Below are 26369 nucleotides of genomic sequence, written 5' to 3'. Positions count from 1 at the left end.
TTAAGTCTAGGCTTAAAACGTATTTGTTTACTCAAGCCTACCCTGACTAGATTCTGTTCTACTACTTCGCAGTCATAATAATCTTTTTTCTCCCTCTCTCCTTTCGCCGAGCCCCACATGAATTTATGGAGATACTAGAGATCCAGATCCTTTCTGCCTCTGGATGGAGCTCAAATCTTCTCTAATTCCAGACTGCTGGGACTACGGCTGCTCCTAAGGCCATACAGACTTCATATAAATCCATAATGAACTTTTTCACACTATCTGTTGTTACCCAGATGAGGATGGGTTCCCTTCTGAGTCGGGTTCCTCTCAAGGTTTCTTCCTCTTAAAACATCTTAGGGAGTTTTTCCTTGCCACCGTCGCCACTCAGTGGCTTGCTCAGTTGGGATAAATTCGCACCTTTAATATCTGTATACCATGTTGATATTTCTGTAAAGCTGCTTTGAGACAATGTCTATTGTAAAAAGCGCTATACAAATAAAATAAAATTTAAATTTAAATTTAAATCTATACAATTGTGTTTTTCCAATTTTGTGGCAAGTTTGGGGAAGAACTACATATGGGGGTCATGGTCAGGTGTCCACAAACTTTTGATCATATAGTGTATATCATGCCAAAAACAGACAGAAAGAAAGAGAAAGAAATTGGGACCTGCATTCAGAGGTTAGAGGAAGAGACAAAAGATGGCTGAGGCTGTGTTAGACCTTACACTTCCAACCATCTAAAATAGAAAGCATTTTAACATGTATTTTTTTTTAAATATAATAAAGGAAAGTTTCTGAAAAAAGAAAGTTTATGAAATGTTTGTGTACGAGATTATAGTTCTGTTTGTTGAATGTAATTTATTATGTTGATATTTTTGTATCATTATTGAGTTATTGCATCACTGTGATATAAGTAGATCAGTGAAAAGACAAATACAATACTCAGTGCTGCCCATCTGTTGCTATGTACATTTTGTGAACCCCCCACCTACATCAGTGTAATGGGACTACTATACGACCAACAATGAGCATGCGTTATTTTGGGTGGTGGATCATTCTCGGCACAGCAGTCACACTGACTGTAGTGGATGTTGCACAGGCAAGCAGCTTTGCTTGTAATGAATGTAAATGAATAATGTAATGCTGATTTAAGAAACACTCCACCCACCAAAACTATCCAGAAAACAACAATCCTGTGATGAGAAACTAAGCACTGATGACTCACCTCTGGGTTGGTGCAGTATTGTTAATCCACATCCACTGCTTTTCTGAATAACGGAGCCCAATCCAGTATAGCACGCTCCTTATCGCAGTTAGACGTTTCTATAGTAATAAAGACAGAATTAGTAACAGTAAGATATTCATCTTTATCCTATCACAGCAGAGTGCTTTAATAGTGATGTCTGTTTCAGTTTGCCTGGTTGATTGATTGATTGATTGATTGATTGCTTAACCTGCAATCCTTCATTGTCAATGACAGCCAGGTCTCCGCCTCGTGTCTGACAGTCCTCCCTGCTCTGCTGCCAGGTTAGACGAGTCCTAGCTATGAAGTAGCAGGAGTTCTCAAACTTCAACCAGCCCTTCTCGCACACACTGCACCGATACCCTACAGAGAAACAGCAGGTTTAAATATGCAGCTTACAAGTTACAAAAATAAACATAAAGAATTCACACCAATAATAAAATAGGATAAGGGAGCATCATTATAAAGAAATGACTAAAAGTGAAGAGCATTTAGGGTAATTGTGAATGTTAGGAAGTGATTGTGTTTTACCTTGGTTTAGGGGGTAATTGGGCGTTGTCTGCACTTCAGCAGAGAGATCTGCACACTTCTGACTGGACTGAGCTTCATTTACTGAGGTTTTCGCATCAAGAGAACAGATTGTACAACAATTTATCAATTTTCTATTTTAGACAGAAAATTAATGATTTATACTTACATATCCACGGCAGCTTCTGTCTACGTGCTACAGAAACAAGTAATATTACAGAAAATCCTAACAAATGTTATGTTTGTCGAGATATTTGATGTCAATACAGAAGAACAGTTTATATGTGGCTAGTTTTTGCCACACCACAGTTCATCAAACAATGGAGAAGTCAACAGCCAATATACAAAATGCATCCCTATTATATTCACAGTGAAGTTATTTTGTACCTGACAGGCCAATGAAAATCTTGGACTGCAAATACAAAATGTAAAATTATCAACTTAACGTTCTTTAATTTAGTTTAAAATTAGAACATCCCTAGAGTAAAAAGCGTTTGTTATCCAATGCAATTTTATGTTTCTTCTTAGTATCAGGAGAAATTGGTACAATGTACCGAGTGTGTTTCATTTGTGTGCTATCTAGGGACAAGACCAAAAAATTTACAAAAATCAGCATCAAAGGTGGTGCAAAATGGCAAATAACACTGGACAACTTTTGCTATGTGAAAAGCCTTGGGTGTATCTTGTGATTTTTGAGCTACTGAGCTCAAAAATCATTTTCCTGTCACATATCTTTTTTAGTGGTTTCAATCTTTAATTTCAATGTTGTGCACAATGCAAGTTACAAAAATACTTTCCATGCTGACTGGGCTTGTAGATCACATGATACATGCTAGAAATGCAGCTTGGATACACCAACTACTATGTTTTATTTGCAAATAGCACAGCCATGCTAAAGGGTCACGTTACATTAAAAAAGACTGGCCATGCTGTAAGTACAGGGTTCCAGGACTGATACATGTGGCACATAAAGCACTTGTCAACCTAACAAAATACATTTCCATCCTCTCCCTATAAAACTTGGGCTGATTTTTTTTTTTTTTTAATAAAAGCCAGGAACAAGCAGCTGGTTGACAAAATGTTTCAAGTCTACAAAACCATGGGGTTCAACATATCACTAATGATTAATTTTTTGCATTCACATATAGACTTCTTCTGTGTAATTCTTGGTGTAGTCAGTAACTGACATGGTGAAAGGTCTCAAGACATTGCGATTAAGGAAAAACAGTAGCAGTGCAACGGGAATCCAAAAGTGTTGGTGTTGACAAGTGTTGACAAGAAGAATCGGCAACAAACCATTGTTTGTCAGTGGGACTAGTTCATTGTGTTAGCACCATCAAGTGCTAACACATTATTTCAATAAAGTCTATGAGATACAATCTGAAATTATATTTGTGTTTGCAGATGATCAGTAAAAATTTCTGTTCATGATCTGCAAAAATTTCTGTGGTAGCCACACTTTAAAGAAGAAAGAAAGAAAAAAATATCCAGTGTAATTCAACAAGTTGGGATGGTTAATGCTTGTACTTTACACTGGGTTGTTTTATAATAATAAACAAATCCCCAACATTTGTTGATGGATATGCTGTGTCTCCTTTTTGTTTTGTTTAGTTTGGGGTTTTGGGGGGGTATATAATGTCTGATTCATATTTTCCATTTCCTTTAATGATTGTGAATGGAGATGAAACATGCAGGAAGATATCTAGGAACAGGGTTGGTGACGAATGATTTAGTGTTTGTAGTGATGGCTTCACCATTTGTGGTGAATCCTGTGGAGCATGGAGTGCAAAGGATAAAAAGGGCACATCGAAGGGAAAGAATATTTAGGGGCAGACACAATCCCCTGGCTTTTCCCGATGACCATCTGTATTTAAGATAACGATTTTTGTCAGATGGTATAATTTATCTATGCCACCTTTTTGAGCTGCACTTTAAAAATCGGGCCACAGTAAAGATAGTTTGCAGTTGAAATTCGGTACTGTACTGTACAGTAGACATCTAAACGTTATGGCATGTTATTTTTCATGATTTGTGATTTCAGGGGATCTGCATTTTTTATATATTTATTTAAATAAATAAATAATTATAACTATTTTATTACATGTATAACTCAAAAAGTGAAACACATAGAAGACTGAAACAACTATCACCTTTACCTGTATGATTTGTGAATTATTTCACAGCAAAGTTTTTGTCTGTCAAGCATTGTTAAGTCTTTGAGTTGGTGTTGCATTTCAGCAACACTGGGTGCACGGTCACTTTCTCAAAAATTGTTCAATTCAACAAAAAGTCTTGACAGAATAATACTCAAGAACACTGTGGATGAAAGAAGCAAAAATGATGGTTATTGCCCAATAACAGAAGCCAAGATGAGATCAATTCATTGAGACGTCCCAGAATGATCTGATCTAATTCAGCACTCTTCCCTCTTTATATAGTCTGCCGAGGCATCCTTTCTAATTTTTTCCCTTTTTCCTTTCTGGAGATTTCTGTTACATTCTCTTTATGTTTTTTTCTGAATTTCCCTTATATTCTGTACTAGCTTTTTTAAATATCCATTACATTCAGTTTTCAGTTGCTTGAATTCCCATTATTTCCCATCTCATTATTCCATCCAGCATAAAAAACAATTCCCTTGGCCCTTGGCCCTTGGCCAAGTTTGGCATTTCTCTGTAGGACACCGAGCTGTGTGGATCTAAATGCGCTGTCTCTCTGGATATTTTTAATTACTCTACTATGGGTGAGTTTTTCTCTCATTATTAAGTCTTTCTCTCATTAATAGAGTATATAATTTAAAAACATATTCTGCTTATTACAATACGTTTAACTATGTTTTTTCATGTTAGTTTGCTGTTGTGAGTCAGGTGCTTGTACTTCTATAAACTATACTACGTTATAGTTTATACTGTGTTTCTTATTTGTTTGTTCTTTTCTTTCTCACTCTTTCTTTCACACAGCCACCGGTCTGCTCAATTTCTCAAGTCTGGATCAATATTTTTGATGTCTGCTGGCCCATTTAGAAGTAGATCTAACTGCTTTACTTTAGCACTAGAACTTCCTTCTCCATTGTTATACCATATCCTGTCAACAGTGACTGTTTCCACACAATGTTTCCACTCTGACTGAGGCTAATTTTACTCATTTTTAGCATTCACACAATCAGCAATGGTCAGCCAGCAATTCTCCCTAGCTTTGGAGGCTGCAGTGCTGTTGCTTTTTGTGGGTAGTATAGGTTTATATTCATCATATTTCCGCATAATAATTTCTTGCTCTTCAACCAAAAAGTACAGTGCTGTGAAAAAGTATTTGCACCATCCTGATTTATTCTGTTTTTGTGTGCATCATACTCAATTGTTTCAGAAATGAAAACAAATCTAAGAAAAACCAAGGCAACCTGAGTAAACACAAAATACTGTTTTTAATGATATTTATTGAAGCAAAAAATGTATCCAATACCAACTGGGCCTGTGTGAAAATGTATTTGCCCCCATAGTTACTAATTCCCCAAATCTATGAAACTACATTCACAATGGGGCTCAGCTGGACTAGATACAACCAGGCCTGTTCACTGCAAACCCTGTTCAATCAAATCAACACTTAAATAGAACTTTTTCAAGAGCATGAAGTTGGTTAAAAGGTCTTACCCAGTAACACACTATGCCAAAGTTGAAAGAAATTTCAGAGATTATGAGGAAGAAGGTGATTGAAATACATCCGTCTGGGAAGGGTTACAAAGCTATATCAAAGTCTCTGGGACTCCACAGAACCACAGTGAGAGCCATTATCTCCAAATGGAAAAACTCGACACAGTAGTGAACCTTCCCAGAAGTGGCCGACCTTCCAAAATTCCTCCAAGAGCACAGCAACTACTCATCCAGGAAGTCACAAAAGAGCCAAGGACAACATCAAAGGAACTACAGGCCTCTCTTGCATCAATAAAGGTAACTGTTCATGACTCCACTATGAGAAAGACATTGAGCAAAAATGGCATCCATGGAAGAGTGGCGAGGTGAAAACCACTGCTAACATTAGCAGTGGAACATTAAGGCATGTCTGAATCTTGCCAAAACACATGTTGATGATCCTCAAACCTTTGGGAGAATCCATCCATCTTCTATACTACTTCATCATGGGGGGGGGTCACGGGGAACCTGGAGCCTATCCCAGGGAGTATCCTGCACAAGTCAGGGTACACCCTGGACAGGGTGCCAATCCATCAGCGCACAATCACATACACACTCATTCATACACTATAGGGTGCCAATCAGCCTACCATGCATGTCTTTGGACTGGGGGAGGAAACCCCCACATCACTGGGAGAACATGCAAACTACGCGCACACACAGGGCCACGGTGGGAATCAAACCCCCAACCCTGGAGGTGTGAGGCAAACGTGCTAACCACTAAGCCACCATGCACCCCCTTTGGGAGAATGTTCTGTGGACTGATGAGTCGAAAGTGAAAATGTTTGGACGACAGGGGTCCCATTACATCTGGTATATACCAAACACAGAATTCCACAAAATGAACATCATCCAAGCATGGTGGTGGAAGTGTGATGGTGTGGGCAACATGCAATAATTGAGAGAAACACGAATTCATCAAAACAGAACATCATACCTACGGTCAAGCATGGTGGTGGCAGTGTGATGGTGTGGGGATGCTTTGCTGCTTCAGTTCCTGGGCAACTCGCAATAATTGAGGGAAACATGAATTCTCCTCTCTACCAAAAAATCCTAAAGGAGAATGTCCGGTCTTCAGTCTGTAAGTTGAAACTCAAGCGCAACTGCATTATGCAGCAAGACAATGATCCAAAGCATAGGAGTAAATTCTAGTCCTAGAAGTAAGTGGAAGACTGATCTCCAGTTATCAGAAGCGTTTGGTTGCAGTTATTGCTGCTAAAGGTGGCACAACCAGATTTTAAGTTTAATGGGGCAATTAGTTTTTCACATTGGAGACAGGTGTTGGATAACTTTTTTTTTTTTGCTTAATTATAAAAAAAACATATAATAAAATAAAAATAAAAGCTGTATTGTGTGTTTACTCAGGTTGCCATTGTTTTATGTTGTATTTTGTTGGAAGATCTAAAACTATTTAGTATGAGATATACACAAAACAGCACTGCATGCACTGTAAATGTTTGGCTTTGACGTGGTTGATTGACAAAGTTGATAACCAGAGCCATGAAACCTATTATCTCAGGTTGGATTTGTTTGGTTTTGTCAACTGAAAACTTACTCTGCAACTCTGAGTTTGAACTTGTTTCATGCAACAGGCCTCTGCAAACGCTTTACTTACATTTCACAGCCAGAGCAAGAATCACAGCCAGTAAGAGCAAAGAGAGAATGATGAAACCAGCACAAATCCTCTTGTACAGATGAACTTTCCTGCAAACATCTAAGCATAGAAGAAATAAACAGTTAGCTCAACCCATGGCATGTAGAAACAACTTAAGCCAGTATGTGTTTGTGTGGAATTAATATCAGTAGTTACTTCACACTCCCTCTGATCTTCACACTTTGCTTTATGATTGTCAAAAAGTAACAGTCCATTTAGAATGGTGCACAATTTTAGCATATTCTCTAGTTTTATAAGAATGAGCCTGTATCTTAAGATTATTGCCAGAGTTCATTTTTTCTGTGAAATTGGGCTTCTTTGATTGATTTAATGAAGTTGTCAAAATGTATTAGAATGTATTATTTATTATTGTGTGCAGACTGTTTATCAGTCTTGGTAATTTTGTTGGTTAGTTCAGCTTACTCTCCGAGTTGTTTTCACATTGTGGACAATGTTCGGTTTTTGTAGGATACAAAAACTGTCTCATTTGTTTATGGAGACTTTGGGTGTGGGAGTTTGGAGGATTGTGGGAGTAAGCAGAACATGCCAATGCTTTGAAGGATGTAATGTTATTTAATTGCGAATCTGTTTTTAGAGGATTTAAACCTAACATGGTGAACAAATTATATTATAGAATTCAGGCAATTTTACTGGGGTTATCTCATACAGTATGGCAAGTAATAATCTGGAAAGACCTTTGTAATATCACAGTCTAAAACTGGATTTAAAGAGAAGCAAATTAGTAAATGAATCACATGTAAATGAATCATACATAAATGAATCACATTAAAATGTATCACTTGAATATGAATCTCATGAAAATGAATCTCATGAAAATGAATCACATGTAAATGAATCATACGTAAATGAATCACATGAAAATGTATCACTTGAATATGAATCTCATGAATATGAATCACATGAAAATGAATCACCTGTAAATGAATCATACGTAAATGAATCACATGTAAATGAATCACAAGTAAATGAACCATATGAAAATGAATAAATAAATTAAAGACAAAAAAAAATGTATTATTTTCTAGCCTGATAAGTGAAAGTCAAAATGTATATTGCTAAGCCCTTGCACTGGAACCGCTTGCTAGGAATAACATGATGTTGACTGTATATTTGAAACAACATAATATAAGAAATTGATGTAATGACTGTAGCAGTTTCTGATTGGCCAGTTGCCATAATTACGAGTTAACTGGGATTTAACTGAAAATAATCTAAGCAACTCAGCCAAGACCTCAGAAAAAAAAGTGGAACTCCACAAGTCAAGTTCCTCCTTAGGAGCCATTTCCAAGCTACTGAAGGTACCTCAAGCATCTGTACAAACAACTGTATACAAATGCAAAATTCATGTAACCCAAAGACACTGCATTGTGCAGGAAAGAGGCAAAAGGAACTCCCAGGCATAAATAAACTTTGGCCCAAAAGGATCGCCTGAACCCCAAGGCAACAACAAAGGAACTGGTGAAGGAGGCATCAGGTATCAAATATGTACATCCATCATTAAGAAAGTTCTACATCACCATGGCCTGAAAGGCATACAAGGAAGAAGTCCATACTCCAAGTGATAACCAACCTTTTGGAAGAATATTTTCTGGTCAGATGAAACAAATATTGAACTGTTTGGCCATAATGATGAGCACAATGTATGGAGGAAAATGGGTGAGGCTTTTAATCAACACCATCCCAACTGTGAAACATGGGAGTGGCTGCATCATGTTGTGGTAGTGTTTTACTGGAAAGCGACTGGTGCACTTCAGAGAATAGATGGCATCATAAGAGATGAGGATTATCTAGAAATACTGAAAAAACACCTCAAGACATCAGCCAGAAACTTGGTCACAACTGGGTCTTCTAGCAGGACCATGATCCTAAGCATACTACCAAAGTTGTAACAAAATGTGGACTGAACTGAAAAAGTGTGTCTCAATGAGGAGGCCCACAAACTAGATACATTTAAAGTAGATTTATAGATAATGTAGATTTAGATGAATTAGATTTAGATCATTTAAATTAGATATCCAAGACAACTGGACATTTGCAAGGATCATAATTTTTTTTTATGTCTCCCATTCACCCAACATACAGTGCCCTCCACTAATTGTGGCACCCTTGGTAAATATGAGCAAAGAAGGCTGTGAAAATTTGTCTTTATTGTTTAACCTTATGATCTTTTGTTAAAAAAAATTCACAAAAATACTCTGCAAATAAAACACAGGTTTATTAAAAAATTGCTTTGTTAAATATATGTATGCCACAATTATTGGCACCCCATGAATTCCTATGAGAAAAATATATTTGAAGTATATTCCCACTGATATTTTAAATTTTTGGTACACCTGGATGACTAGGAACAGGAAATTGTTCAAGCTTGACTTCCTGTTTCACAGGGGTATAAATATGAGGTAACACATAGGCCAAATTCCCTTAGACATTCATAACAATGGGTAAGACCAAGGAATATACCTGTGATGTGCGGAAAAAGGTTGCTGAGCTTCACAAAATGGATAGTGGCTATACGAAAATAGCAAAAGCATTGAAAATACCCATTTCCAGCATCAGGACAATAATTAAGAAGTTCCAGTCAACTGGAAATGTTATGAATCAACCTGGAAGAGGACGTATGTCTATATCGCCTCAACACACAGTGAAGACGATGGTTTGAGTGAACAAAACATTTCCTGGGGTCAGAAAGTCTTCAAAACTACAATCAAAAGTCACCCACATCACCACAAGTTGTTTGGAAGGGTTTCAAGAAAAAAAAGGCTCTACTCTCATCCAAAAACAAACTCAAGCATCTTCAGTTTGCCAGACACTACTGGAACTTCAAATGGGATAGGGTTCTATGGTAAGATGAAACGAAAATAGAGCCTTTTGGCAATAAACACCAGGCGTGGTTTTGGTGCACACAGAGAGGTTGCCATATGGAAAAGTACCTCATGCCCACAGTTAAAAATGGTGGTGGCTCTTTAATGTTTTGGGGCTGTTTTTCTGTCAGAGGAGCTGGACATTTTGTAAGGATACAGCACAATGATGTAAGGATACATGATGGCATCATGGACTCTATCAAATATCAACAGATATTAAATGAAAACCTGACTGCCTCTGGCAGAAAGCTTCAAATGGGATATGGTTGGACATATCCAGCAGGACAGTGATCCAAAACATACATCAAAATCAACAAAAAAATTTATTACTGACCACAAAATCAAGGTCCTGCCATGGCCATCCCAGTCCCCTGACTTGAAATCTATAGAAAACTTGTGCAGTGAACTGAAGAGGAGAGTCCATCAGCATAGATTTGAAAGATCTGGAGAGATTCTGTATGAAGGAATGGTCTCAGATCCCTTGCCATGTATTCTCCAACCTCATAAGGCATTATAGGAGAATACTCAGAATCTGTTATCATGGCAAAGGGAGGTAGCACATAGTATTGACGAAAAGGGTGCCATATATTTTACATGTTTGATATCCATGAGAGCAGAGTATTTTGTGATTTTTTTTTTAAACAAAAGTTCAAAATGTTAAACAATAAAGACAAATTTTCACAGCCTTCTTTGCTCATATTTACCAAGGGTGCCAATATTAGTTGAGGGCACTGTGTTACCACCTTTTTACATGCATTAGACCTTATCACATAACTGTAATGTGTAGTTGTGCCACATTCTTACTTCATTTAACCTTTTGCTGAAACAAGTACATTTGTATTTGATCTATATTACCGTCATTGTGTTTTGGAGTGGAACTGGACATCGCAGCCATATAAACATTTTCTGGTGGATCCTTCAGTTTGCAGTACACACTAGTTTCTTCTCCTTCTTCGTCTTTTTCTTTTTCTTTCACTTTTTTAGCTTTCATGGGAAGAAGAAATAATGACAAAGTTGATTCAATATGAGAAAATAATTCGACTAATTTATCAAATTATTTTCATACATTTTGCTTCTTTAAAATGATGAAATGTACTATTTATTTATTGATGCTCTGACTGGGTTAGAGTTTCTGTTTATTTAATTTTATTAGTGTTAACTCCTTGGCTTTACGTGCTACACTGTTGTATTTGTTACAAGTCTTCAAAAGGTAAGGACATTATATTTATTATTGTGTGCAGACTGTTTATCAGTCTTGGTAATTTTGTTGGTTAGTCCAGTTTGCTCTCCGAGTTGTTTTCACATTGTGGACAACATTTGGTTTTTGTAGGATACACTGCTGTCTCATTTGTTTATGGAGACTTTGGGTGTGGGTGTTTGGAGGATTGTGAGAGTAAGCAGAATATGCCAATGCTTTGAAGGATGTAATGTTATTTAATTGCAAATCTGTTTTTAGAGGATTTAAACCTAACATGGTGAACAAATTATATTATAGAATTCAGGCAATTTTACTGGGGTTTTCTCATACAGTGTAGCAAGTAATAATCTGGAAAGACCTTTGTAATATCACAGTCTAAAACTGGATTTAAAGAGAAGCAAATTAGTAAATGAATCACATGTAAATGAATCACATGAAAATGTATCACTTGAATATGAATCACATGAAAATGAATCACATGTAAAGGAATCATACGTAAATGAATCACATGAAAATGTATCACTTGAATATGAATTTCATGAATATGAATCTCATGAAAATGAATCACATGTAAATGAATCACATGTAAATGAACCATATGAAAATGAATAAATAAATTAGACAAAAAAAAAAAAGAAATGTACTATTTATATTAATAGTTTGACATTGTTAAATCCAATGGTTAGAGACCATTGGTTAATAAATTTAATCATTCAATGGTTAATAAATTTCTTTTTATATTAAATTTAATAAAATCAGTGAAGTTTAAAAAACATATTCATAGCATATAAGGGACATTTATCTATGACTTATTATTTATTACATTTTAATTTTGGTCATTTATTGCAACCAAAAAAGGTTAACTCTCGTTTAACATCTATACACTTCAGTGTATAGGAACAAGCTAATGTTATATGAAACATTTTGTTTTACATGTGCAACTCCTACAGTCTGTCATTCAAAACATCCAAAACTGTAATTAAAAAAAAAAAAAAAACTTTTTTTTCAAACTCTTGTTACTACAGTAACAATTTCAACTACTCTTAAATATTTCTGCAATAGTTGTTAGAATATAAATGTGATAAAATATATAGCTAAACCTCAACACAATGCTTGGAAAATAATGCTCTGTGCATTACACTTTACAGTGCATCCGGAAAGTATTCACAGCGCTTCACTTTTCCCACATTTTGTTATGTTACAGCCTTATTCCAAAATGGATTAAATTCATTATGTTCCTCAAAATTCTACAAACAATACCCCATAATGACAACATGAAAGAAGTTTGTTTGAAATCTTTGCAAATTTATTAAAAATAAAAAACAAAAAAAGCACATTTACATAAATATTCACAGCCTTTGCCATGACACTCAAAATTGAGCTCAGGTGCATCCTGTTTCCACTGATCATCCTTGAGATGTTTCTACAACTTGATTGGAGTCCACCTGTGGTAAATTCAGTTGATTGGACATGATTTGGAAAGGCACACACCTGTCTATATAAGCTCTCACAGTTAACAATGCATGTCAGAGCACAAACCAAGCCATGTCCAAGGAATTGTCTGGAGACCTCCGAGACAGGATTGTATCAAGGCACAGATCTGGGGAAGGGTACAAAAACATTTCTGCAGCATTGAAGGTCCCAATGAGAACAGTGGCCTCCATCATCCATAAATGGAAGAAGTCTGGAACCAGCAGGACTCTTCCTAGAGCTGGCCGCATGGCCAAACTGAGAGATCGGTGGAGAAGGGCCTTAGTCAGGGAGGTGACCAAAAACCCAATGGTCACTCTGACAGAGCTCCAGCATGTCTCTGTGGAGAGAGGAGAACCTTCCAGAAGAACAACCATCTCTGCAGAACTCCATCAATCAGGCCTGAATGGTAGAGTGGCCAGATGGAAGCCATTCCTCAGTAAAACGCACATGACAGCCCGCCTGGAGTTTGCCAAAAGGCACCTGAAGGACTCTCAGACCAAAGATTGAACAAAGATTGAACTCTTTGGCCTGAATGGCAAGCGTCATGGCTAGAGGGAACCAGGCACCACTCATCACCTGGCCAATACCATCCCTACAGCGAAGCATGGTGGTGGCAGCATCATGGTGTGGGGATGTTTTTCAGCAGCAGGAACTGGGAGACTAGTCAGGATCGAGGAAAAGATGAATGCAGCAATGTACAGAGACATCCTTAATGAAAACCTGCTCCAGAGTGCTCTGGACCTCAGACTGGGGCGAAGGTTCATCTTCCAACAGGACAACGACCCTAAGCACACAGCCAAGATAACAAAGGAGTGGCTACAGGACAACTCTGTGAATGTCCTTGAGTGGCCCAGCCAGAGCCCAGACTTGAACCCGATTGAACATCTCTGGAGAGATCTGAAAATGGCTGTGCACCGACACTCCCCATCCAACCTGATGGAGCTTGAGAGTTCCTGCAAAGAAGAATGGGAGAAACTGCCCAAAAATATGCGTGCCAAGCTTGTAGCATCATTCTCAAAAAGACTTGTGTAATTGGTGCCAAAGGTGCTTCAACAAAGTTTTGAGCAAAGGTTATGAATACTTATGTAAATGTGCTTTTTTTGCTTTTTATTTTTAATAAATTTGCAAAGATTTCAAACAAACTTCTTTCATGTTGTCATTATGGGGTGTTGTTTGTAGAATTTTGAGGAAAATAATGAATTTAATATATTTTGGAATAAGGCTGTAACATAAAAAAATATGGAAAAAGTGAAGCACAGTGAATATTTTCCGGATGCACTGTAAGTTAAATCTACTTTTTGATCACTTCCATTCCATATTCCTGATTATATAACAACATGCCCATTTTACTATATCATCCTATATTTTTATGTAACATATTTATATTTATATATTTTTAGCTATATTTTTTAAGTGCTATGAGTGTAAAAATGCAGAGACATCTGTGTCACACTATTGACTGATGAAGTCTCTGTTCTCTTTATTGACTTGTATTTTTTGCTTTTGCTTAAAAAAGTAAAGGTAGTCGCTTCCTTGCATTTGGCAGTGGAAGTAGACATTGAAGCATTATAAATATCTTCTGTTGGATTGTTCAGTTTGCAGTATACATTAGTTTCTTCTTCTTTTTTTATTTTTCTTCTGCCTTTTTATCAGCTTCTAGGGAAACAACAAAAAAAGGGGATGAACAAATGTTTTTTTAAATGAGAAAGTTTGACAAAGACAGGGGTGTTAGCTGAACTGTTAAATCATCCAGTGTGTTGTACCGAAATCTAACGCCCAGACAAATCATACTCCACTTCGTGTGCATGCATGTCACACAGTTGATACGCGGTGCAGCAAGTTTGAACGCTCCTCTCTTTATTATAGCCGGTCATCAATCAATTTTTCACACAGGTGCACAAAGAACATACATTAAAGCTATGTCTAAACTTAAATTAATAAGCAGAAATTCATTCGGATAAAGGGTGCAAAAAACATGACATATCCTTAGGTTACTTACGTAACCCCGGTTCTCTAATAACAGAAGTAATAACTAAGGAATAACTAAGAACTGGAGTTCATCCGGAATTCACAGAACCACAGTTACATGTGTAATTAGAATTCTGTTTCCTTTCTACTGACCTCCAGAGGCAGTGTAACACTATTAGATGACATATGCCAACATAGTCACGAGGAATGCCACCCACCTGATGAAAATTTAATGCCGCTCCTGAAGAAACGAAGAACTAACGGCATGATGAGGAACAATGTTGACCTTATAAAACCGAGCAAATATGCATGGAGAAGCCCAGGTAGCGGCAGTTCAGATATCCGCCAAGGAAACTAGTCTAAAAACAACCTGAGAAGATGAGATATCCCTAGTGGAATGGCAAGTTAGTCTCCAGGGCAATGATCTCCCTGCTGCCTTGTAAGCCAACGCAATTGTCTCCATTATCCAGTGCGACAACCTCTGCTTCGACACTGGAGCACCTTTCTGTCTAAATTGAGCAGTAAAGCTTACATAACACTTCAAGGCATGAACAGGACACAAAAGTTGGGCACTTGGGTCAGGCCCTGTATGAAGAAGTATGAAAAGAGGCCAATTCAATGTGCTGGTTTATGAACTGAGGAAGAAGGACTATGGGAGGAAAAGAAGGATTGGGACATAGGACCACCCTGGAGTCATCTGGCAACCAATGCAAGAACAACTCACTAACAAACAGCAGGTGCAACTCATTGACTCGTTTTGCAGAAGCAGTAACCAACAAAAAAGCAGTCTTCAAGGACTGTTTTACAATGTTTCGCAAGGGCTCAAACTGGGATGAGCAAAGGAATGCAAGCATGAGTGGCAAATCCCACACAGGAAAGTGAGGATTCTGAGCAGGGTTCTGTCACGTATTGGACGTAATGGAGGTTAGGACGGATGCAAGTGCAGATAAGAGCTTTTAATAAAGAGAGGCAGGCAGACAAATCCAAATCATGAGACAATAGTGTGGTCAAAAACAGGCAATGGGTCAAGCGATCTGCAAATAGGCATAAATGAGGCAAGGCAAGAATTGAGAATGAGAAACAAGATCAAAGAACATGAATCTGTCACGAACCTCGAATCGACACGGAAGCAGGAGCGGGCAGCAGGTGTAGAGTGTCGTATCGGGAAGTACAAGAAACGTAGTCGTAAGATAGGCAAAGGTCAAGCGATCAGATGAACAACACAAACGGGGTCAGGCAGAGAGTGTAGTCAAAACCGGAAACAAGGGTCGAGGATCACAAGAAGACAAACTAACTAGAACGGCTTGGTAACGCAGAGAAACGAGTTGACTGAACGTATACTTCGCATAGATTCTGGGTGAATGACATCCCTAAGTACTAGCGGTGAGAGTGTGTGTAGATTGGTGCCAGGTGTGTCTGATCAGAACTCCGGGGATGGTGAGCGCATGCGTGCATGAGAAGTGAGTGTTGCATCTTGGGAATTTGAGTTCTGATCTGACTGAGCTGTGACAGAATCAAAATGAGGAACAGGGTACAAACACTTGGTATAGTGATAACACTCAATTCTTCGCAAAAAGTGAATGCCTCAAAAGTCCTTTTAAACTGTGGTGTAGTTGTGTGTAAGATTGGATGCAGGTGTGCGTGATTAGAATGAATGAGTGTTCTGGGAATTGCAGTCCATGGTGGCCATATTTGTAGGCCGCAGTGCAGGATGGGAAATGTAGTCACTGGTTTGCTGTGATATGACAGGTTCAGACGGTGTGCACCCTTCAGAAAACTGCAGACAAGACTGTGAGATCCCAGAGAAGATCCATGAACTGGAACATGCAGAAATCACGGCAACATACACTTTCAACATGGAAGCCACCTTGCCCACCTCCAGTAAATGTTGAAGAAAGCTTAAAATGCTCGGTATGTCATATGTTGCAGGATCAAGCCCTCGCTCCTCACACCATGCAGAAAAAATCTTCCAATGGGAAGCATAAATCTGTCATGTGGAAAAGCCCTAGCATTAGAGATGGTGTGAATAACCGCAGGGTCACAATGCTACAGAGAAGGATTTAACCCAATGGCCAGACCTAAAGCTGTAGACAAGTTGGATCCGGGTGCCAGCTGGGAGAGGAGGTCCTTCTTGAGGGGAAGTTACCATGGATTGCCTGTCAGTAGTCTCAGTCTCAAAGGAATAAAGGAAATCATGGTCTGGCTGGCCATCGTGGTGCCATTCATGAGACAGTGCATCTCCACTCTTCCAAATCGTAGCCAGATCTCCTGCACTACATCTGGATGAAGCCTCCATTTGCCTGGATGTACTTTGTCCCTGGAAAGAGCATCCGCAGTCTGGTTGCACACTCTTGGAATATGACCTGCCCTCAATGAAGCAAGTCATGGCTGACACCATGTCAGGATCTTGTGAGCAAGCTGTAGAGACCTGCAGGACTTTGTGCCACCCTGATGGTTCAGATGGAACACTGTGGAGGTATTGTTGGACCGAACGAGAACATGGCAGCCTGTCTGGACCGACAGGAAATAGAGAGATCTAAGAAAACTGCACATAGTTCCAGCAGGTTGATATGTTCTGTGGCCTGGGTCGGTGTCCAGCGCCCGCAAATACCCCTCTGATTCCATGTTGCCCCCCACCCTGTGAGGGAAGCATCTGTTATAACCAACTCCTGATGAGAGGGAACAACACCCAGAGGCACTCCTGCCCTCAGAAAATCTACCTGTCTCCACCATCTCAACTCACATATGCAACGGTGAGAAATTCCAATCAGTCGATGGTAATGTCTGGTGCGATCTAGAGTGGTCTGAGGAGGAGTAAACCCAGAGGAATCACCATTGCAGCTACTGTGAACATCCATATTAGTCAGTGTGAGGGAAAATGGATAAACACCGATTTTTTTTTAACCATTAAAGGGGAAACTGAAACAGTAACATCCTCTGACGCTGAGCAGGAAAACAAGGTGTGTAAATGTCTATATGACTTCCAGTTTATGTGAACATGATATGAGCCGAGCATAAGGAAAGATAATGTACTTTGCAACTTATACAATGATAGCTTAGCTGTGCCTCCCCTTGGCTAGCAACACCAAACTAGCCCAGTTAGAAAAGTTTTATTTTTTATTGGTTTGGTAGTTCTACAAACAGTGACAACACCCAAGGTAAGTGTTATGATAAATCCAACTTTTTCTGATCATGTATGACATGATCAGAAAAAGTTGACTTTCACTTTGTAGTGTATTTTTGTAGGTTTGATAGGTTTTGAAAGTAACATGAAAATAAAGTAATTAGTAATCTGGTTACTTTTTACATGCAGTAATCATTAAAGTAATCAGATTACAATTTTATAGTAGTAATTAGTAATCTGTAGTGGATTACTTTTTTTGAGTAACTTACCCAACACTGCTCCTGAGACAGGGTGGCAGACATCAGGTAGGAATTCAGGGTCATTCCTATGAATGTGGTGGTCTGTTTTGAAATCAGACAGCTCTTTTTCCCATTCACAAAAAAAAAAACCCAACTTCTGCACATATCTCAAAAGCAGTCTGGAGTCTTGCGCAGACTGCCAATTCATGGGGGTACAAAGAAGCCAGTCATCCAAATAAGGCAGAATACGCATACCTTTCATCCAAAGAGGAGATAGAGCCACGCTCACACAACTTGTGAAGACACGAGGAGCAAGGGGAAAACAGAAAGGTAGAACCTTGAATTGGTAGGCTTGATTCAGGAAACTGAAACGCAGAAACTTTCTGGTGAACGGCAATTCAGACGTGAAAGTATGCATCTTTCAAGTCGACACTTGCAAACCAATCATCTGCTTCTACAGACTGGAGAACATCAGCTGTGCACAGCATTCAAAAAGGAAGGGACTTCAGGAACAAATTCAGATGCCTCAAATCAAGAATTGGGTGGAAACCACCATCCTTCTTTGGAACAAGAAAATATGTTGAATAGAACCCGTCTCTGTGAACAAGGGGATGAACTTTTTCTATGGCTCCCTTCTCTTACAGTGAACAAATTTCCCAAGAGAGTGCCATAGTCTGAACTGCTTCTCTAACAATCGTAGGAACAATTCTTGGAAATTTGGGAGGCCGGCATCGAATCTGTGGAGTGTATCCCCTGATCGGAGTCATCAAAACCCAGGGGTCTGCTGTGTTGGTCCTCCAGTATTCCAACTGTCCTATAGAAAAATGATAAACTGCTGGCCTGAGTGTCTCAGGCTTTATGTGTGCGACTTTTAGTGGTCGTGGGGGGGCGCTGACGGGGTCCTTCTGGCAATGGTCGATGAGGTGGCTGAAAGGCTCTAACATCTTCAGTAACATGAGGTCTTTGAGGGGCCTGTGACTGAGGCGTAGCTTGCCAGTAGAAACGTTGCTCCGATGCGGCATAGTGATGTCATAGATAGATGAGGTCTGAACTGCTGGCTTCCTAAAGGTAGGGTAGCACTGCACCTGCATCAGTTGACAAGTGACCTCAGACAGCTTTATCCTCTTTTCCAACAGTTCCAGAACATTAGGACCAAATGTTGGTCCTAATGCTCGGGAACAAATGGAAGATCTCTCAAGGTTTTCTTACAGTCCTCAGGTAGCCAAGCAAACTTGTGGAGCATAAACAAAAGCTTTTAAAGCTTAAACAAAAATTCTGGCAGCGCATTCATGAACCATGATTAGCAAAAAACTTAGAAAACTGATGAAAAAGAATGCTGTTTATTTGTAGACCATGTTAATTTTTTTGTCACTGAGTGTGCATATTTTTTTTGTTTCTTGAAAAGTTACGTTCAATATTTTTGACACAAATTTAATTCCATACTCTGTAGCATCCATCCAGAGGTGACATCCTAAAGCCTGATTGCCCACTCCAGGGGGGTTGCAATGCTGGGGTGTGATGAGCTCTAGCAGTGAATTTACGAGGGAAAGCCTCGCCCTCCTGTCTCCTTAGATCACTTTGCTACCTCATGGCAGTGACTGAGGCCCCAAAAAGGAAATCCACCTTCTCTCTGTCTGACAGCTCCGACTGCCCCAGCCACAGAGCCCACTTGCCCATCACTGCCAGTCTAATCCAATGCTGTGACCACAGTTCTGGAACACACCCCTAGATGTTCTCAAGCTGAGATCTGCAATAACACAGCTTTCTTCCCAGAGAGCCAGGTTTGGTGTCCCGGCATCCATTTGCCTCCCCATTTCCTCTATGAGCTCCGCTTGATAAGCAGTGAGGAAAGACATGGCATTAAGAGCCCTCACTGCCAAGCCTGAAGATCAGTAGATTTTCTGTAAAACCAAGGCTGTTAAGCATTCAGTACGTCCTGGCAACGAAGCTGAGGTGGAAGAAAACGATGCCTTGTGGTTAGGGTGCAGATGATGAGCCACTGACAGCTCAACTGGAGGGGGATTTGACATCCCTAAGTCCTCCATATTGTGGATGTCCAGCTTAGAAAAGCTTGTGAAAAAGGTTTATCCCAAAAAAAGTTTCATATCTGAATTGCACACAGGGAATGTGGGAATGAGCTGTGACCGGGGAAGATTTCTCTCCATTCCCTGGCCCACCTGCTGCGACCGCCAAGCAATAGTTTTGCCGCTGCCATCCAGTACATTTCAATAAGGTCAAACACTGCCTGAACTGGGGAGGGGGACCCCTTCCTTAATGCACTGACTGGCCAATAGAAATTTATCAGGAGGATCACATCGTCTTCACCCTCCTCGCCTTCCTCATCTAATAGACCACTGAAAAAAAATCTAATGAAAAACATGACAATGCTTTTTGGACCTTTGTATGTTGGAAAATTGTTTAGAAACAATTTAATTATTTAAATCATATATACTAATATGACTAATAATTTGGTTTACTTTCCATCCATCCATCCATTTTCTATACCGCTTATCCTACAGGGTCATGGGGAACCTGGAGCCTATCCCAGGGAGCATAGGGCAAAAGGTGGGGTACACCCTGGACAGGGTGACAATCCATCACAGGGCAGAATCACATACACATTCACACACTATGGACACTTTGGACACACCAATCAGCCTACCATGCGTGTCTTTGGACTGGGGGAGGAAACCCCCCACAGCACGTGGAGAACATGCAAACTCTGCCCACACAGGGCTGCAGCGGGAATCGAGCCCCCAACCCTGGAGGTCTGAGGTGAACTTGCTAACCTCTAAGCCACCATGTGCCCTACTTCTATTTTTTGAGATATAATGAAACATTGACATATAACTTTCATACAACTTTAAAAAATGTGAGAGTATGCCATCTACCGGCCTACAGTTACACTCAGTGCTCAAAGTGAGCCAGTACTCACCGGTACACAGTACTAGCACTTATACATTTTACTCTTTGGCGTACCGTGACTTTTTCTTGCATACCGGCACTTCTCAAAAGCTGCCGGTCCTCTTTTCTGCCTATCTCCATAACAGGTTCTGGGCAATTCATAATTACCCTACATAAACTACATTACCCAGGGGGCACTATGTGATGCTCACCTGTTCCCGTTCTCTCACAAGTCTCAATTAATTTTTTTAGGTTTCTTTTTAAAATTCAAGATAAATAATGTTAATGTTCATCTATCGTTATGTAATATAACGTTAATGCTAATCTAAGTAACCTAACAATAATGCTAATTAACATTAATGCCAATAATGTTGACCTGGCTCCAAAAGAGCACAAAGTGAACACGTGAGTCAGACAATGAGTACATTTACATGCACATCAAATTCCGTTTAAAGGCTACATTCTGGTTGCAGCCACATTCCGAATATGATGTTTATATGTGTACAGGCATCAAAATATTCCTGTATTCTTGCTTGTTGTAAGTATACCTGAGTTGCCAATATTAAATAGGTAACTTACAGCTAAGCATCTGTTAACACCCACAATTCGAACTGAGCATGTGCATATATCTCCTTTAATTGGATTTTCTGAATAAGGTATTTACATGCAACAAAATTATGATAAACACACACACACATACAGAACATATTAATAACAAAACTAATAGGTATATAGTATCATACAAGTATCATACAGATATTGCATTATTATATTATTACATTATTACAGTAACATACATATATTATTACATTCTTAAATTATTATCTGTTATTGTTCTATATTTTAAAATTAATAGTTTGGCAAGTGGTCGTGAACTTCAGCGATATCTCCTAGTATCTTTTATTCACTGAAGAAATTCAGAAAGTAATACTTAATGATTAGCCATTACCGGCCGACACACACGCCAACATGTAAATAAGGGGAGAACTGGCATTTTTTCCCACTTCAAACACTGGTTACATTGCAAACATTTAATTGCCTTGTATATTAGACAATGTAGGGGAATATATATTGTGTGATAAACTCTATATAAAGCCTACTTTCAGGAAAAAATAGTTTTTTAACATTATGATTATACGTGATTAAATATTAGTATTTTTAAAATACATGTATATATAAGTGCAATGGGAAGAGTAATACAACACGTTACTACAAAACACTGCATGAACTAATAAGAAATATCAACAGCACAAACGTCTTGGCTCTGAAGGTCAGGCAGCAGGACATTCATTTCAATGTGAAACTAATAGTTTTGCTTTGGCAACTTGAATCTTTATCCCTAATGCTTTCAAAGCCTCGGCAGTTTCAAGTTGAATGGATCTGCCATGTTTCTTTGCACCTTTTATCCAAACGAATTCAGTTTCTACTTATTAATTTAGATTTAGACATCTTCCATGTACAGTATATGTTTTTGGTGCTAGTTCTGTGAAAAATCAAAGGGGAGTATGATTTGTCTGTGCATCAGATTTTGGTACAACAGTGGGGTTAAAGAAAAAAACCTTCAGGGCTATAGACCTGAATGCGCAATGCCAGGGCTGAATGCGTGATGCCCCTGGACAAAAAGTCAGGCACGGCAAAGGTACAAGCAGAAGAACTTATATGGAAATTTGCTAAGGTTTAAGTGTAAGTAGCTTATCAGTTTCCAAATACCCATTTGGAGAAGACACAATGCTATCAGTGCAAACTCTTTTTTAGGTTTTCTTAATTTTTTTTTTTACCTTTTGTTCCTTCCATGTTGCCTTTCTCTGTATCCATATTGTCTGGTACTTCTGCTGGAATGAGCTCTTTCATCTCTACCGTCATTTTCTCTCCGTCCATGGTCTCTCACGTTCTGTGCTGATCTTGTTTTGTTTTCTTGACCAAACCCCTTACTGTCCGAAGGCAGAAAAAAAAGACTTACATAACAGAGACTTATATAACTTATATAATCAGGGGCAGAATTGGCACTAGGCACCTAGAATTTCCTGAAATGTATTCTTGGCATGTTTTCACCGATTTTTTGAGGAATCCCCCTGAGATGCTTTTTAAACAGTATTAAAGGACCTCCCACTTACGCTGGACACTTGACAGCTTTTCAGAATATTTTGCTCCAAGTCATCCCTTTAAAAATATTTTTTTGTAAATAAAATGATAGTTTTCTAATGAAAGAATTGAATATGTTGGCATAATTATATCTTTGTCTACAACACCGATTTCAAACATTCAATCATACACCTTCAGATCAAAAGGTTTTTAAGATCATGAGAAACATTTAATTCTCCAAGTGTCTCCAAACATTTGACTGGTAGTTTATTATATTATATTAGTTCACGCTCATCCCATGTCTTGCTGTCTTCACACTTACTAACATGCCATTAACACAACACAGCCACCTCTCTCTTTATTTCATGACTTTTGTCAGCTATTGTCACTACTTCTTCTAAAAACCCAAGTGTCCGAATTGCACTGTTTAGTCTGGCAAGGATTACTGTAACACAATGTGGTGTCCTAGGGTGCCCTAAATATCAATTTGTCAACAGGGTCATATATTTAATGAGTCTTTATTGGTCACATATACATTAGAGCACAGTGAAATTCTTTTCTTCGCATACCCCAGCATGCCAGGAAGCTGGGGTCAGAGCGCAGGGTCAGCCATGATACAGCGCCCCTGGAGCAGAGAGGGTTAAGGGCCTTGCTCAAGGACCCAACAGTGGCAGCTTGGCAGTGCTGGGGCTTGAACTCCCGTCCTTCCAATCAGTAACCCAGAACCTTAACCGCCAAGCCACCACTGCCCCAGAAATAATGGTAAATAAGCCTTACACTTGACGTAAATCCTTAAATCTGTCTCAATTTCCCCTCGAGCTAGTTCTGTAGCATGCAGCGTGCTCGGAAACCCGAAGCGCGAGCTCGTGGATGGCATCCATGTGCCTGAGCCTCATGGATGCCTCGTTGACCTTCGTTAAGAACGCGAGCTCGTTACGAACACGAGCTCATTACAAACACACGCTTTTAGGTCTTCAGTGACATTGACTTTGTTTACTTTCGACACATGCTTTTGTTATGGTTTATGTCCTGTATTGTCATTGGTTGTTTCCCCATATGTGTCACCATTGTTTTCAACTGTCTTGTGTTTCACCCAAATTATGTTTGTCATTTAAACCCTTCGTGTCTCTTTGCACTTGGCCAAGTGTTAAGCATTATCACCATACCAAGCGTTTGTACCCTGTTCCTCGTTTTGATTCATGTTCTTTGATCTTATTTCTGATTTCTTGTTCTCGATTCTTGCCTTGCCTTGTTTATGCCTGTTTGCTGATCGCCTGACCCACTGCCTGTTTTTGACCATGTTACTGTCTTATGATTTGGATTTGTCTACCTGTCTCTCTTTATTAAAAGCTCTCATCTGCACTTGCATCCGTCCTAGCCTTCATTACGTGAAATATGTGACAAAATCCTCAAAGTTGTAAAAAGTATATTAATTTTTATAGTCTGTGTGTGTGTGTTTCTCTCTCTCTCTCTCTCTCTCTCTCTCGATTATATATATAAAATATGTTTACATCTCTTCCAGTAAATAATATATAGAGAAAATATCACAAATATTTTTAAAGGTCTAGTCGTTATCTTAATCAACTGGTGCCTCCAGTTGGCTGGTATCCACTCGTCCAATCCCATATATGTCAAGTTTCGAATTAGACACAAACTCCATAACAAGAAGCTTTCAAAGCTTAAAGAGGCAGAAACATAACCAACATATGTAGGCTCCCTCTGTCCTGAGTAAAAATGTTGTTGCAAAATGCTGTACATTTAATTTCTAAAAAAAAATTGAAAATATTGTGTATATTTATGATTGTTGGCAACCGTTGTATGATGAATTGTTGAAAATGTACAAAATAAAATTTGTTGAAGGATTACCACAGACTCTGAATGATGATGCTCTGTTTCCGGCCAACACGGTTAATTTGTTAATCCTCGATGATCTGAAGGAAAGAGGCCAGCGGGAGCAACGAAGTGGAGAAGGTCTTTACCCAATATGTACATCATAGAAATCTTAGCGCTATTTATATTGTACAGAATTTATTTTGCCAAGGGAAAGTCAGTAGGACCATCAGCTTAAACACAAATTATCTAATGTTGTTTAAAAATCCCCGAGATGCTAATCAAGTCAGTGTTCTAGGAAGACAAATGTATCCCGGCAACACAATTTTTTTTATGGAATGTTATCAAGACGCAACCAGCAAGCCTTTCGGGTATCTGCTGATTGATTATAAAACAAAAACACCTGAACACTATCGGCTCAGAACAGATTTACTTGCGCCACACCCTGTGGTATATCTCCAGAAAAGAAGATAGCGAAATGTCTGCCAGACTTTGTAGAACCCTGCCGCTTTTAAAAATATTATTAAAAGCATCACCCAAACAAAGACGGATTATTTTACAAACTGCCACAGACGAGCTCATTGCGACATTGTGTGAAGTAGCTCTTAATGTTCTCTACGGTAATATACCTCTCACATCTCAACAATACCAGAAGCTCAGAAAAAGGAAAAGCGTAATCAAATTTGTAGCGGATAAGACTGTTGGTGTTAAAAGAAAGAGACGTGCAATAAATCAACAGGGGGGCTTTCTTCTACCGCTCTTAAGCTTGGCTATTCCTTTCATCTCCAGCCTGATTGCATCTAGATAACAGAGGAAATGGAGTACGCAGAGAAAATGTTTTTAGTCCCGCAGCACCAGTTGGACAAACTAAAGACCGGGACAGCACGCGAATCTATTCAGCAAATCGTGGAGAATGATTTTGACATAGCTATAAGAAATATCTTACATCGCTCTGACTTGGACAGTTATGAAAAAGCGAAGCTGTACACAAACGTTTTACAGCGCTTTTTAACAGTCGCTAAACAAGGGGACCGTGAAAACAGCACATTAACATTGACACCTATGCAGACTGAGCATCCTGAAAAAGAAAAGCCATCTGCGCCGCCCGGCGTAAACAACCAGGACAGTTTAGATAACGTAGCGGCTGATACTTTGAAGAATATTCCGCAGAGGAGTGTAAAAAACGCTCGCTACATTTTAGATAAAATGTCTAAAATGAAAGATGTCACATCTTGGGACGATTCAGGAGAGTTTGTGTTTAACGGTAGAACTATTCCTGGCTCACATATGCTCGATTTAGTTAAAGGCATCACGGCTCCGCAAAAGATTTCTGATGCCCGAAGACCTGTCGGTTGGCTCGAATTTCTGGAGGCTTTTGCTACTTTAAACATACCATACTCAACGGTGCCAAACCATTACGTCAGACACGCAATTAACTCTTTCAAAACCAAATCGACTTCGCCTATAACCAACTCGTCTAAGAAGCGTAAAAAACAGAAAATACTTCCGAGCACACCATCAGCACAATCAAATTATTCAGATGGCCCTGTATTCAAATCACCCACTCTTGACCC

At 39.1% G+C, this 26369-nt stretch overlaps 1 protein-coding gene across 4 annotated transcripts in view; it reads right to left on the bottom strand.

The window, feature by feature from the left end:
* LOC128608173 (natural killer cells antigen CD94) overlaps positions 1-26369 on the bottom strand; it is a 55718-nt gene that overhangs the window by 5960 nt on the left and 23389 nt on the right. For 3 of the 4 annotated variants that reach the window (XM_053625691.1, XM_053625704.1, XM_053625722.1), the window contains 2 exons: positions 22662-22814; positions 14187-14304 (listed from right to left, as the gene is read on the bottom strand). In XM_053625691.1, the coding sequence (XP_053481666.1) occupies positions 14298-14304; positions 22662-22814 (160 nt within the window). In that variant the 3' untranslated portion in view covers positions 14187-14297. Of the gene's footprint in view, positions 1-1212; positions 1311-1441; positions 1594-1761; positions 1843-7056; positions 7156-10832; positions 10962-14186; positions 14305-22661; positions 22815-26369 lie in introns of those variants that run through there. The other variant, XR_008386014.1, reaches the window with a different exon arrangement.

The sequence above is a fragment of the Ictalurus furcatus genome, chromosome 1 (assembly GCF_023375685.1).
Source record: "Ictalurus furcatus strain D&B chromosome 1, Billie_1.0, whole genome shotgun sequence".
Taxonomy (NCBI): Eukaryota; Metazoa; Chordata; class Actinopteri; order Siluriformes; family Ictaluridae; genus Ictalurus; species Ictalurus furcatus.
Note: the sequence above shows the minus strand (reverse complement) of the source record. Positions and strands in the feature narration are given on the sequence as shown.